Source organism: Takifugu rubripes, chromosome 4 (assembly GCF_901000725.2).
Source record: "Takifugu rubripes chromosome 4, fTakRub1.2, whole genome shotgun sequence".
NCBI classification, from domain to species: Eukaryota; Metazoa; Chordata; class Actinopteri; order Tetraodontiformes; family Tetraodontidae; genus Takifugu; species Takifugu rubripes.
The window spans coordinates 7,495,322-7,508,248 of record NC_042288.1 but is presented as its reverse complement, the minus strand read 5'-3'; the positions used below and the strand labels follow the sequence as shown (position 1 = coordinate 7,508,248).

The window sequence follows — 12,927 nt, the reverse complement described above, 5'->3', positions numbered from 1 at the left end:
TTAGATGGTTGCTGGATTTATTTATTTTTTGACATGTGTTGTTTGTCCTTTCTGAGGGATCTGCATGGCCATTGCATTTGTCAAGGATTTGTTGTTGCGTGTTGCTGGTTTTCTGTTGAAAGATGTGCCTGATAGCCCTCAGACTGTTAGGGTGAACATTGTAGCCATATAGAATATCAATGCAACATTCTCGGCGTTTGTAACGTTTACATGTCCGTTTGCGTGGTGATGTATTACTTTAGACAACAGTTCACTTCTGGGAGTTTTTTAAATGTGTAACTCCCACACATTTTCATTTTCACTTTCAAAATTTTAATGACTGGTTCACTGAACCGTTTATTGGAATTGTGGACATTTATTGGAAAAACTGTATTTAGAATAATTGCTTTTGTGAGATATTATTACTGAGAGAGTAGTTTGGTGGGTTTGTTTGTTAATGATGCATAAGAAATCAAAGCATGTCGATGCAAAAACGAATTTAAATTGAAAAAGATACATGGATTTTCATGCAATTCCATCAAATTGTCTTGGAAAAAATTGGGGTTATTGTTAATTGTTTCCCCTGTGACTCTTACTTTATACAAGACAAATTGGTAATTATTAGATTTTCTTCTGCAGAAAAAAACACAATAAAAGAATTGTACATCATTAAACGCCTCTTTTTGTTCAAGTGTTTAATAATCCATCCTCCACCCATAAATTCTGTAATGGACGGTGATTGTGTAGATTGAGATTAAATGTAAAGCTTTGTCAGGTTAGAGGAGTTGTAAAGATCAGCACGCTTGTCTGGATTTGAACATTTTTAAAACACCTATTTATCAACACTTAATGTCACTAAAGTATTTTAGAGTCCCTCCACTCTAACACACTCAGCTAAAATAGCTCTGGTGCACGTAAATGTTCTTACAGTATATGTAGATTTCTTGTATCTGCATCACTTCCTGTTTCTTCATTGTTGTTCGGGGCAGCAGAATCGCTGTATCAGTCCTGTCGGGTCAATGACGTTTCTGTTCTGCATCAGTGTTTGTTGCAACTTTTTTTTTTCTTTTGTAGGGAAAAAACTAATAAATTCAAAGAACCCTAAAGAACCCCAGAGTGGCCTTTGTGTGTGTGTGTGTGTGTGTGTGTGTGTGTGTGTGTGTGTGTGTGTGTGTGTGTTTGCACACATGCGTGCGTGTGTGAGACCACAGGTGTGCCCATGGGTTCTGCCCGGGGCCCCTTCATTTCATCACCTCCCCTCTCCCCTTTGCTCCAAACTCTACCTTTCCAGCACACATAACTCCTGTCCACACCCCTCCATCACCTCCTATGTGACACAAGATCCTGCTTCACCTCTGACCTCCTATAAATGAACAGCAAAGCCAAAGTCCTCCTCATTGGCACCAACTCTCTACTTCCAGAGTCAACAGTTTCCCCCGCCCGAGGTCAAGAACCTGGGTGTTACCCTCAATAGAACACTGGGACCAAGCGGCCCTCTGAAGACATCAGCTCTCACCTCATCTTCACACCAAGACATAAAACCTATCTGTAGAAGATCTGCCTATTTACTGTAAACACACTGTCCTTTCACTTCTTCTTTTATTGTTTGTTGATCGAAGTGATGTTCATTTATTGATTGTTTGTTATACAGCATCCAGAAAGGTTTTTGGACATAAAATGTACGATTAGTATTATTGCTATTGTTATTATTAATGTAGCGGTTAAAGGGATACTTCTGTAGACTTTTGAGTTGACTGTGCAGCTATTGATCTGTTGATCCATTAAAGGTTGATTCACAATCACAAATCTTAATTTGGGACTTTAATTTCATTCTAAAAATTTATTTGCTAAAAAGTCTGAACACTTTTCTTGATTGAATCATCTTGCAGTAGCCAGATTACCTGTAAATCAAGTGATTTGTTTTTCGCCAGAACCGAGCTGGTGAGATTTTTTGGATTCTTCAGACGCAGACACACCTGCCCAGAAGCTCGTCACTCTGGAATTGAAGCCAGCGTCACAATAGAGACGCCACAAACACACACACAGACATATTGAAAGCAAAGGTGAGTCTTTATTTTAAATCATCCCCTTCAAATCAAAGGTTTTGCTTTAAACTTTGGGCTTTTCGTTCAGAAAATGAATGTCCAGGTGGTTTTCCTGCTACTTTTCCTTGCTGTCAGAGTGGATATAATAGCAGCTGGGTTGTCTGCTGACCAAGGTATTCCCATGAGTTTAAAAACATCAGACAAGCTGTGAATTTGTTGCTGATATAAATCTAAATTTGCAGCTATTCCAGAGGGTGAAGCCATAGCGCAGATTATGGCAATTAATCTGACTGATTTGCAGAAGGGCAACATAGAACCCAGCGGTAAGGCTAAATTAACTAACAGCATTATTTTGGTTTTGTTTTGGGTTTTTTCCCCAAATAGGACACAAATGAAATATTTTTTATCATTTCAGAGTATGTTGATATTTTATGTTATGCAGTATTCATGCTCTTTTGTATGACCTTTGGTTCCACAAACACACTTTATTTACTTTCATTTTCATACCTCAATGTAAAAAGCTAAAAAGAAATTCAAAACCTTGAATATACAACCTTGGTTTTGGCTCATTGTCTACAAGATCCTTCCTTTTATTATTGCTTACTTTGCAAATTGCACAGCAAAGCAATTGGGATTTAATTAGAATTGTTTATTATTGTTGCTAATATTAGTAATAATAATAATGAGAAGAAGACATGCAACAATATAAATTTGATGTAACTTTCTTTTTTTTAAAAGAATAAAAATCTGGACATTTTAGTGTGTGACTGTGTTCTAACACCATTATTCCAAACTTCTATTGCAGAAAATCACAAGACTTGACGGGAATAAAAAGAAGTCCTTTTAAATTTGTTTACATAAACACAATAGATGGCGCTTCTTTTTGTAAATTAATAAATGCTCAAAAAATGCAGCCCAATGTCAACATGGCTTATTCTACGATAATGTGCGACACCCACCTCAAATTTTCTTTCCCTGCGTCACTTTTCATAATTTCATCATCGGAGTCACGTTTTCAACTCATCAGGATTTAGAAGACACCACCATCTAGTGGCCATTGTTATAACTGCACGTTTCTATGCAAATTAAATTACCTGAAATAAATCGTTTGATATATTTCATTTTGAGTATCGTTGTTGTTGTTGTTTTTTTTAATTCCAACAATGGTAGAGGAGGTGTCCACATTGTGTGACGGTGTTTTACAAGTGAAGAGGTTGGTTGCCCAAAGTCGCCGGCGTCGCGCTGCCATGTGACCCGGAGCCCGCGGCCAGAATGTCAGCAGGCTTCGGTTGCCTGCCGCCTGGTTTTCCCCCAACTGTCGACCAACTGGACCGCAACACGTCGGCTCTGTTTCTCAGGAAGTCGTCACCACCCAGATTAAAACTAAACTTCCCGACGGAGGTGAACGGAGACTTTCAGCGGAGGAAACATGCGCTCCGTGGCCGGCCTGGCGGCGATCTTGGCGGCGGCGAGCGTCTACCTCTACCTGCTGTCGGCTCATCTTCCACCGGGAGCCATGCCCGGCCGTCCCGGCTCTGGAGCAGGGGACGAGGGGGTGCTGGAGTACCGGTAGGATAATGAAGGGACAATATAATTACTAATGTGAAACATGAAGCTAAAACCAAAACTTAGTTGCCCTTATCTGTACTTTGTTTTACATCTGCATTAAGATTCATATCGTTTATTGGTTGACCTCTGACCTCTGCGATCATGGTCCAAACTGTAGGGATGTTTATGATCCACTTAATGCCTGGATATTTAAAACCTCTGAACTGGTTCCCCATGTTAGCTCCCTCTTCCCCATCACGTACAGTATTTAAGGGCCATAGATGGTATAGAAGGAATAGATAGTCTCTCTCTGCAATAGAGCATTACATATGCATGTGTGTGTGTGTGTTTGTGCTCGTGCACGCGGGCACAGACAGACAGGGATAGCAAGAAGGTGAAATGTGCCAGTCAAGTATGAGGTTGTCTACGGATGATAGAATAACACCGACCATGTGCATGTGCGCCCGTGCATGCGTGCATGCGTGTGTGTGCATCATTAGTTATTAATCTAATAAGGCCTGGTTTTATGTCAGTTTTTATGTTATTGCTTATTTGTCCCTGTCAGGGCCCCCCGTGTATGAATAAACAGATGTGTACGTCTAATTAAAAGTGTCCACGGTGACACATTTCTGTCAAATACTGAACATACATTTGCACAGATGCAACCATGACCCTCCGACCAATGGCGCGGCTGAAAGTTTCTCCCCCCCAAACCAGTGCAGAGAAGGCACGCCGCATGTCGGAGCAGGAGGGGGGGAACCAGGAGCTTGGGTTTCACACTGGGGTGAGAAAGGAGGGGGATTTCTGTGTACGTGATGAGGAACCTTCTGCTGGAACACTATTTCTGTCTCTCAATCAAATGTATCCTGTTACCCCACAACACTCGGCGCCCCCCCCCCCCCCTTTCTCCCCCTCTTCTCCCAGCTAGTTGGCTATCATGCTAGCTCCCTCCACAAATGAACCTGGTCCTGCTCAAGGTTTCATCCCTCAAGATTTTCCTGCCACTGTGGCCTGTTTGGGTGGGTGGGGGTGGGGGGCAGATGTCAGGCTCTGGGGTTCCAGAGATAATCCTGATTGACACCTCTCTTACGTCTGTCCTAGCAGGCTGAAGTTCCCGTCGGACCTGGACGAGCTGCGGGAGCTTGCAGAAACACTCCGGTTTTATAAACGACAACATCACGGCTACGTTCTGCTGCTCTTCTGCAGCGCCTACCTATACAAACAGTCGTTCGCCATTCCTGGCTCCTCCTTCCTGGTGAGACAAGGCCATCACAGCAGGAACGCCGCTCCGTTGAGCACGTTAGCTCATCTGTGTTTGTCCTGTAGAACATGTTAGCTGGAGCCATATTCGGGCCATGGGAGGGTCTGGTTCTGGCCTGCCTGCTCACCACCACAGGCTCCACGTTCTGCTTCCTGCTTGCCGCCGCATTTGGAAAGCAACACGTGATCCAGCTGTTCCCCGAGAAGGTCGCCCTGTTGCAGAGAAAGGTCAGCGACCCCTCACGCACTCCAGGAACCTGCATGTTCTGCTCTCCTCATTCATTTTTCTTCTTCTTCTTCCTCCTTTTTGCTCCTCAACGTTTTCCTTCCACGTCCCTTAAAAAAGGTGGAGGAAAATAGCAGCAGTTTGTTCTTTTTCCTCCTTTTCCTTCGCTTCTTCCCCATGACTCCAAACTGGTTCCTTAACATCACCTGTCCTGTCCTCAACATCCCCATGCCTATCTTCTTCTTCTCTGTACTCATAGGTGAGACCACACACACACGACTCGGTCACACACACGGCTCCATCTCCTACTTTTCTGTCCCTTCTCTCTCCAGGTTTGATCCCTTACAACTTCATCTGTGTCCGTACGGGCTCCATCCTGTCAGAGATCTCCACTCTGGATGACATCTTCTCCTGGGGAACGTTGGCTCAGCTCCTCGCCATCGCCCTCATGGCGCTGGTCCCCGGGGCTCTGATCAAACGATACAGCAAAGCTCACCTCAAAGTGGACGGCATGGACAGTAATGGACACAGCCAGGATCAGAAGAGCCGATGATTGTGGAATTAAAAGGGATTATTTTTCCTAAAAGCAACAAGGTAGCAAACCGAAGGTCTGAGCCGTCTGAACTGTCCCCGGGTGATGGTTCACTGATGTGCGACAGCCGTGGAGCTCTGGCGGAGCTTCAGTCTCAGCAGATCCTCTCAGATGTGCACGGAAACACATCTGTCCTTTTCTGAAGCACTTGTACGTCTCAATACAGCTGTGGAGTCACGGAGCGCGTCGGCAGAATTTATCGAGCTGAAGGAGAGTTCTCTGGGCGGAGATCAGCAGTCGTGTCAGCTGAAACGTGAACATTATATTTGAATCCGTTGATGTTTATCACCCTTAAATTATGGCTTCTGACTGAATAATTGAGGGACGTGCAGCTAAATGTAAAGTATAGTTGGTCTGATTTTTTTTTTTTTTGTTCAATGTTCCTTTATGGATTTTACTAAGTTTTCGTCTCGGGGACTGCCGGGTTGCCTGTTGAGTGCATGGCAGTAACCACGGTAACGTGTTTTACCTTTTAAATGGAGCGATGTATCAGAATATCAAGAATCAATAGAAGCAACACCTTAAAAAAAGCTGTTCTGCTCTATTCAGTATTTTGGGTTTCTTAAACTCAGACTTGATTATGGAGAATTCTTCTTGTGAAACTTCAGCACTAAAGTGCCCAAATGGACCCGATATTGATGCATTGAGCAGATGTTATGTACGTAGATAACTGACGGTTTGATTAAATTAATGAAAATTATTTCTGAAGATACTTCAAACCTATGTTTACCAACAAATAAGTCAGGTAATCCACCTGTATTCCAGATACACCTCATAACAAAATAAGACGATGTCATTTGGGAAGCACATCTTTATTGTCCTTCATTTTTAAACTTCAAACAAAAAGTAGATGCATAAATAATGTGTGTTTTTACACACACACACACACGCAGACAACCTCTACAACAAAAAGACGTTTGTTCATGCGTTAAATACATCTAAAAGGAATCAGGCATTCCTCATAATCTTCGTAAACACGAGGACTTCCTGACAGGAAATGCATCAGTAGTAAGTCTTTGACCTTGTCATGCTCTCTGTAAACTTTAGATTAATCAGAAATCAGCAGCGACTCAGCAGATAAAACCACTGGTTCAGGTTCTCAGACTCTCTGACTCAAGCCTGCGTCATCATGAGTGCAGCCAGACTGGACCACAAACTCAAATGGGAAGTTGACTTTTCAGCTGCTTCCCGGGAGGTTCTGCGCTTGTACGCCGTAAAACTAACTCTAAAAGTAAAGGTGACGTCACCGCATCCTTCTACCAATATTTATGTCAGTTGCATCATTTAGGAGGAGTCTTGTTAATCAGTGCAAATAGATCAGTGCTGAGCAGAGTCGAGTTCAGTGTTTGAGAGACGGAACGTGCAAAATATCAGTGAAATATCGACCGGAGCAGCTCGGAATTCTGCTTGGCACAAACGCGTGAAACCGATGATACGTATGAAGGGAAACCGAGGTGCACCAGCACCATCACCATCAGTCGTGTGTGAAATAAAACAGCAGGGTGGGCTCATCCTGGAAACGGCGATGACCTGTCAGGTGATCTAACACTCCTCCCAGCTGGAGCCGAACCCCGTACCGCCGGGCTTCTGCTCGCCCAGCGCAGAGACCTCGCTCAATCAGCCATTCCACCAGGTCGCTGCCACGAAACACGGATTCTGAATGGGCCTGCCGCTGGCAGGGTGGGCTCGGAGAGGAATCCTGGTGAAGGCGGTGACCTCGGTGTGACTGCAGCCGGGTCACCTGATCGCAGGTGGAAATAGGCGAGCGGTGTTGGATCCCAGACAGGAGACAAGCTGAAGATGGAGTTTGGGGGCTCCGGAGGAGACCGTGCACGTCGGGGTCAAGTTGCTCTTGAAGACCCGGGTCAGGATGTAGGTGCGGGGGCTCCTCCTCTCCTACACACCTGTCATTATCAGAGGAAGGATTCACCTGGAGAAGCGTTTACGCTCTCCCCTGAGCCACTGCATCATGGTGACAGAGGAACAATAACAGAGGAAACATCCAGGCAAAGAAAACAGGGACAGATAAAAGGAAACACGACAGGAAGAAAGCAAAAAGAACGTGTTAATAAGGAAAAGAAACTGGAAATAAAGTGATTAGCATTTTGTGTTACAATGAACAGAAAGACTCAGAAACCTCCGGCCAGTGTTCTTTTAAGAGTTGCTATTAAAACGACCCAAAACTGTGCGTTAAATATTTTAAAAAGTTCAACACAGACGTGCAGATAGACAGAAGTAACATGCAGCATGTCTAGTGGTTTAACCTAAATAAGAAAAATAACTGGTGGAATACAAAAAATATACACCACCGTATGTGAGTCAGCAGAGGAAAACTACATTAAATTAAAGGAAAATTAAACTGAATGTGAACAGATTAATTTAAATCCCAAAAGTCTTTTAGGTCCCAGTATTATTTTAACAGAATATAAGTAAAAAAGTAGCACGCTAACTAGCTAACTTCAGCGCTGTCACATCTTTTGACCTGATAAAAGGAACCAAAACTCTAGTCAAATACACACAACCTCACCTGCGTGTGTGTACGATGTCTTGCACACACTGATCTTTGTGGTAACGGACAAACTGCGTGCAGGTGAGCCGGACCTCCTCTGGCACACTTGAAGGACTCGCATCTTCATCTGTGTTTCTGCCCGGCAAGAGACTGAGGAGCCTGACACCGAAATATGGGTTCATCAAAAAGGAAAACAACAGCAAGATTCAAATATCTTCATGACTTCCCACCTTTTTTTGAAGGGAATGATGATGAGGTGTCTGTCCAGTCCAAAAATACTGAAGGACAAAAGACCCTGGACAAAAAAAAAAGCCTGAATAATCGGTTCATCCTCTTTTAAAAGTGATGGAGAACGACATTACTTGTCCGTAGTTTGTGACGGCACAGAAGAACTGTAGTTCAAGGTAAAGTCTTCCTGGATCTTTGTTGAACAACCACCACAGACAGCTAGACAGGTTCTACAGACAGACAGTCATTTAGTGCACCAGGACTCTCACGCGTCCTTTTCTTAATTTAATCTGAAAGCTGTTCAGCATCAGATTCTCACCGCTATCAAGCTAACAAAGAGCAGCAGGCAGAGAAGAACATGTCTGACTGTCTGTCTGTCGTCAGACGGTGGAGGTCCAGGCGGTGGCAGGTTCAATGGCTGCTCAGAGGAAGGGGTCTGCTGCTGTTCCTGGCCATCAAACAGCGCCCCACTGTGGCCTAGATTGAAACAAAATATAAGGCTGTTTTAATTATTCTTTCACTCAACAGCTATTGGTGGGACTCCTTAAAAGAAAATAAGGAGCAAATATTTTGCAGTTATTCCCTCTATTTTTGTTTTTATAATAAACAATCACATCCAAAAGTAAAATATGCAGTATCCTACCTCTACTGGTGCAGGGTTCTCGCTGCGTGCTGGCGATCATGTCGGGTAAACTCTGGAAAGAAGAGAAGCACTGGAGGTCTGGCAACAGAAGACAAATAAATGATCTGTTTACTGTTGATCAGACTATTTCATGTGATCTGTAAATACACTTAGATTATGTGAAGGATGCTACCCGAATTGGCGCAAGCAGAAGAGCTGATCTCTTGGTGTTGTGGTTCCTCCAGACCACCAGGGGTCCTCAGCCCATCATTAAAGCCAGTTAAGGCAGCCCTGCTCAGGGCCTCGTAGCCTCCCTGCTCCCTGTCTCCCTGACTGAGACCCATCAGAGAAACGGCACAAAGAACCAGACTCACTGCCAACACCACCGTTGTGACAATTATCTAGAGGAGGAGAAAAATCTGAACATATGAACTAAATATTTGAGTTAAAAATGATGCAATTTTAGCAGTTGTTTTTTTAACCTGAGCTCGGCCATAAAAGAAGGCAGAATCAATGTTATCTGTCCTCTCCCCTGACAACAGCAGACCTCCAACCATCAGAAAAGGAACCCTGCACACACACACACAACTATATAATAAACAGAACTGATACGGTGTACTGTCAAAGGTCCTGACTGACATTTTCCTGCAGACCTACCCCCAACCCAGAGCCATAAATACTCCAGGTCTGAGTCTCAACAAGTCGTCTCTGTTAATCAGAGCCAGGCAGAGTGGTATTAAACCTGAAACAAGGAGAAATGGAACACTCACAACCAGCAAAACTCACATATGTGTGAAGCAAACATACTCACCCGTCCAAATGTATGTGCTGTACAGAGAACTGTAAAGCAGGGTAAAGGTGACAGTTCTGCCCAGGAGATTATCATATTTCACCAGGGAGTTCCACAGGATCATACTGATGCACACCAAAAACTACGAGGGAGCACAGTCTTGTTTTAGAACCCAATGAAGGACGATAAATCCTGAAATAGTGAGTTTCAGCTGACCTGAGCCAGGAAAAGATTCAAGGCAAAGAGGTGAGGGAGCCGCTTAAACTTCCTACTGAGTAACATCACTACGATGGTCCAGACCTTAGTGGAGGAACAGAGTGTGACTGTCTGTTGGGCTCATTTCTGTCCCTACAGATGACCAGAAATGCTCTGAGGCCAATCAACCATTCAAAAGCCTACTTACCAATGCAATCAGGCTAACAATACTGATGTTGAAGCTAACGTTTTCGAGCTCTGCCACCAGCGGCGCTGGGTCCATAAGCGGGATCGTTAACAACCACGCCGACACGTACATGATGGGTGCGGACAGAAAAGTGCTGATTACCATTCCTGACGTTACCTCGAGGAAAGACAGAACAAGGACATTTAATGATCTCTGGAATAATAACATCATGGAGAGGATTCAATTCTGCTATCTAAAAAAATAAGGAGAAATTGCCTAACATCTTTTAGGTTTCATCAGGAAGTTATCTGATGAACAGAACTTACCACCTCAAGCTCCATGTTGTAGTGTCCAGCGTAGATGGCCACGCTCGGTGCGGTTGGGAAGACTCCGTAAAGGAAAGCAAAGTTGGACAAACTTGTGTGGTTAGCACTGGTGCTGTTCACTCCCACATCCAGGAGGTCCACCATGTCTTTGCAGACCAGCGGCATCACCAACCTGGAGACCAAAGAGGCACGCATCATTAGGAAAATCTTTTCTTTTTTTTATTTCTAACACATTTCTTGTCCCTTTGATGAGAAAATCTGCATATAAAGATCTCCCTCTTACAGTTTGGCTGTGATAAGGAGAATCAAGGCAACTCCAGTGTCCCGGGTTAGTTTCCTAAGCTGGCCAACCTGCCAAAGCAACGGAAAAAACGATGAAAATTTCCAGATTTTATCATATTCACATACAAGTTCAAATCTAAAAAAAATGCACATGTAGTAACATTGGAAAACCCACCATAGTAAGGCCAAGGTAAAACAAGGCTGCCCCTCCAAAAGAGTTGGCCAAACCGTCTATGAACTCCGACAGAACAGCCGGAATCTGCTGGCCGAGGGCAAAGTGACCCAGAATTCCTATCATAACCATGAACACCACCGGATTTTTCAGCACCTGAAGAGGATGGACAGAGAAACAACTGAGAAACTTTAGCAGTTCAGTTCGATCTGAATGCCGTCGTCACGTTGGCCGTACGCATTACTTGTAAGATTACAACTCCCATGATGCCGAGGGTCCTGTGCTGCGAATGACCTGACTGCCTCCACTTCTGCACCTCACAAAGAGCAAAGCCGATGGGATTAAGTAGCATGAGGGAGACCGGGGCAACAAGATAAATGTACTGTAGGTACTCAGGGTAAGTGCTCCGATACAGAGCATCAACTAGAGTCACAAAGAGAGAAAAAACAAGAATAAATAAAGCAGCTCACCTCAGGTATTAATAAATCAATCTCTATATATTATACTTCTCACCTATGGGGTAGCCTAAGGCAAAGTCATTGCTCTGTGTAGCAAAGATGGCGTACAGTCCGGCCTTGCTGTACCTGCTGTCTGGGCTGGCCACCATTAGCGTGAGCACACATACCAGCACAAACACTGCCACCTGCACACGCCAGCCACGGTTATTCCAAAGTCTGCACGGTTCCCTTTTCTGTTTTTGTTAAGTCAAAGAGAAACCAGACACTAACCTTTGCGACAAGGACACTCCAGAGAAAGGCCCAGATGACATCTCCAAAGTCCAACAGTACCATGTTTTTAAAGAGCAGCGCCGGCAGAGCAAACTTGGAAACAAAGTTTCCCAACCCTTTCGCCTGGCTCTCGGTGATTAGATCTGCCCTTTAGGACAAATGCATGCAAATATTCCGTGTTTTTGACAGATATTCCATGAGACTTTACAGATATTTAGGTTCAAGAGGATCGGAACTGAGAATTAAGCTTACCTGCCAGCTATGTAGCCACACAGAATGATTCCAAAGCACTCGAGCAAAGCTGGGAAAAGTTTGTCGATGGACATGGGGGGCACGGCAGCGGAGCCCGCCAGGGTATTATGGGATATGTTCTTTCCATGGATGAGCACAAACCTGCTGGCTGTGTCCATGGTGTTGATGGGACGGGATACCTGGAGACTAAACAACACTCTGAAGGGAGGAGAATGGTTTAAAAACCATGCACTTGTAAAGAAAATCAGTCAAAATGCAAATGAGCTCATGATGCAGGAGGAGAATCCCTGGGACATCTTATGCGTTCCCTCAAAAGACTAATGAGTGCGGGAGCGTTGCGGTGTTGCGAACACACACACACGCGCGCGCGCATCAGCGTCGTTCTTCTTTTAGAAGATCATGATTATTCACAACATCGAAATAAATGATAAGTAATGCCAGCTAAACTTGCCATCATTGTCACTGTTAGCTGAACAACGTGCTAGCTAGGCGCGTGCTAAAAACATGAAGGAATGTACAATTGGAACGGTGACGCCATTATAATTGTTGCGATCATCTGACAGTGGTAAATATCTGTCTTAAATACTCTGTTTAAAGCTGTATACATACCCCTGTCACTTATAGAGCATTTCTCTTCGATAAGTGGAAGGATCGTGCTCCGGTGTCGGGACAAGCTGATGTTTTTCCTTCTGAATCTGACAGCTGCCGAGGTTGGCCCCGCCCAGAAGATGTCTGACAGACGTGTCGACCAATCATCGACGAGAAGCCCTCCTCCACTGTGTTTTGATTGGTGAAAATCGAACAAGCGATGTCCAGGTTCCAGCGTTCGACCTTCGGACGCTGCAGGGTTTTATTGGAGCTTAATGTATGAAAAATGGGAGGTCAAAGGTTAAAGCACCAGCAATCAGGGTGAAGCCCCTTCCAGGGACTGGTTAGAAATCGACCAGGAAGCACTTTCTCAGAATTTTCGCTGTATAAATGATATT

At 44.2% G+C, this 12,927-nt stretch overlaps 2 protein-coding genes across 6 annotated transcripts; one reads left to right on the top strand and one right to left on the bottom strand.

The window, feature by feature from the left end:
* Positions 1-1,530: 1,530 nt before the first annotated feature.
* Positions 1,531-6,350, top strand: LOC101071194 (transmembrane protein 41A-B). Of its 3 annotated transcripts, XM_029835212.1 has the most exons (9): positions 1,531-1,549; positions 1,911-2,042; positions 2,113-2,197; positions 2,267-2,347; positions 2,830-3,593; positions 4,674-4,827; positions 4,899-5,060; positions 5,179-5,317; positions 5,391-6,350. In XM_029835212.1, the coding sequence occupies exons 5-9, from the start codon at positions 3,454-3,456 to the stop codon at positions 5,609-5,611; spliced, it is 816 nt and encodes a 271-aa protein (XP_029691072.1). In that variant the 5' UTR covers positions 1,531-1,549; positions 1,911-2,042; positions 2,113-2,197; positions 2,267-2,347; positions 2,830-3,453; the 3' UTR covers positions 5,612-6,350. The 3 variants fall into 3 exon arrangements, with proteins under 3 accessions (XP_029691072.1, XP_003963899.1, XP_029691071.1); XM_003963850.3 differs by lacking the exon at positions 1,531-1,549 and having other exon boundaries at positions 1,892-2,042; positions 4,677-4,827; XM_029835211.1 differs by lacking the exon at positions 1,531-1,549 and having other exon boundaries at positions 1,892-2,042.
* Positions 6,351-6,446: 96 nt separating this feature from the next.
* Positions 6,447-12,675, bottom strand: gpr155b (G protein-coupled receptor 155b). 3 transcript variants are annotated; one of them, XM_011603042.2, is made up of 20 exons: positions 12,551-12,675; positions 11,942-12,139; positions 11,690-11,837; positions 11,475-11,604; positions 11,206-11,384; positions 10,965-11,117; positions 10,791-10,858; positions 10,508-10,679; positions 10,203-10,358; positions 10,016-10,099; positions 9,821-9,941; positions 9,667-9,751; positions 9,492-9,579; positions 9,203-9,410; positions 9,031-9,108; positions 8,707-8,864; positions 8,522-8,617; positions 8,390-8,454; positions 8,178-8,318; positions 6,447-7,554 (listed from the first exon to the last, which is right to left on the bottom strand). In XM_011603042.2, exons 2-20 carry the CDS (start codon positions 12,097-12,099, stop codon positions 7,125-7,127), a joined length of 2,718 nt encoding a protein of 905 aa, XP_011601344.2. In that variant the 5' UTR covers positions 12,100-12,139; positions 12,551-12,675; the 3' UTR covers positions 6,447-7,124.
* Between the last annotated feature and the right edge of the window lie 252 nt (positions 12,676-12,927).

Coding starts and splice junctions, on each gene's coding strand:
- LOC101071194 (XM_029835212.1), top strand. CDS start 3,454: ATGCGCTCCGTGGCCGGCCTGGCGGCGATCTTGGCGGCGGCGAGCGTC. Junction 3,594..4,673: donor GAGGGGGTGCTGGAGTACCG/GTAGGATAATGA, acceptor CGTCTGTCCTAG/CAGGCTGAAGTTCCCGTCGG. Junction 5,318..5,390: donor CTTCTTCTCTGTACTCATAG/GTGAGACCACAC, acceptor TTCTCTCTCCAG/GTTTGATCCCTTACAACTTC.
- gpr155b (XM_011603042.2), bottom strand. CDS start 12,099: ATGGACACAGCCAGCAGGTTTGTGCTCATCCATGGAAAGAACATATCC. Junction 9,580..9,666: donor TTTATGGCTCTGGGTTGGGG/GTAGGTCTGCAG, acceptor GTGTGTGTGCAG/GGTTCCTTTTCTGATGGTTG. Junction 8,865..9,030: donor AGAACCCTGCACCAGTAGAG/GTAGGATACTGC, acceptor GTTTCAATCTAG/GCCACAGTGGGGCGCTGTTT.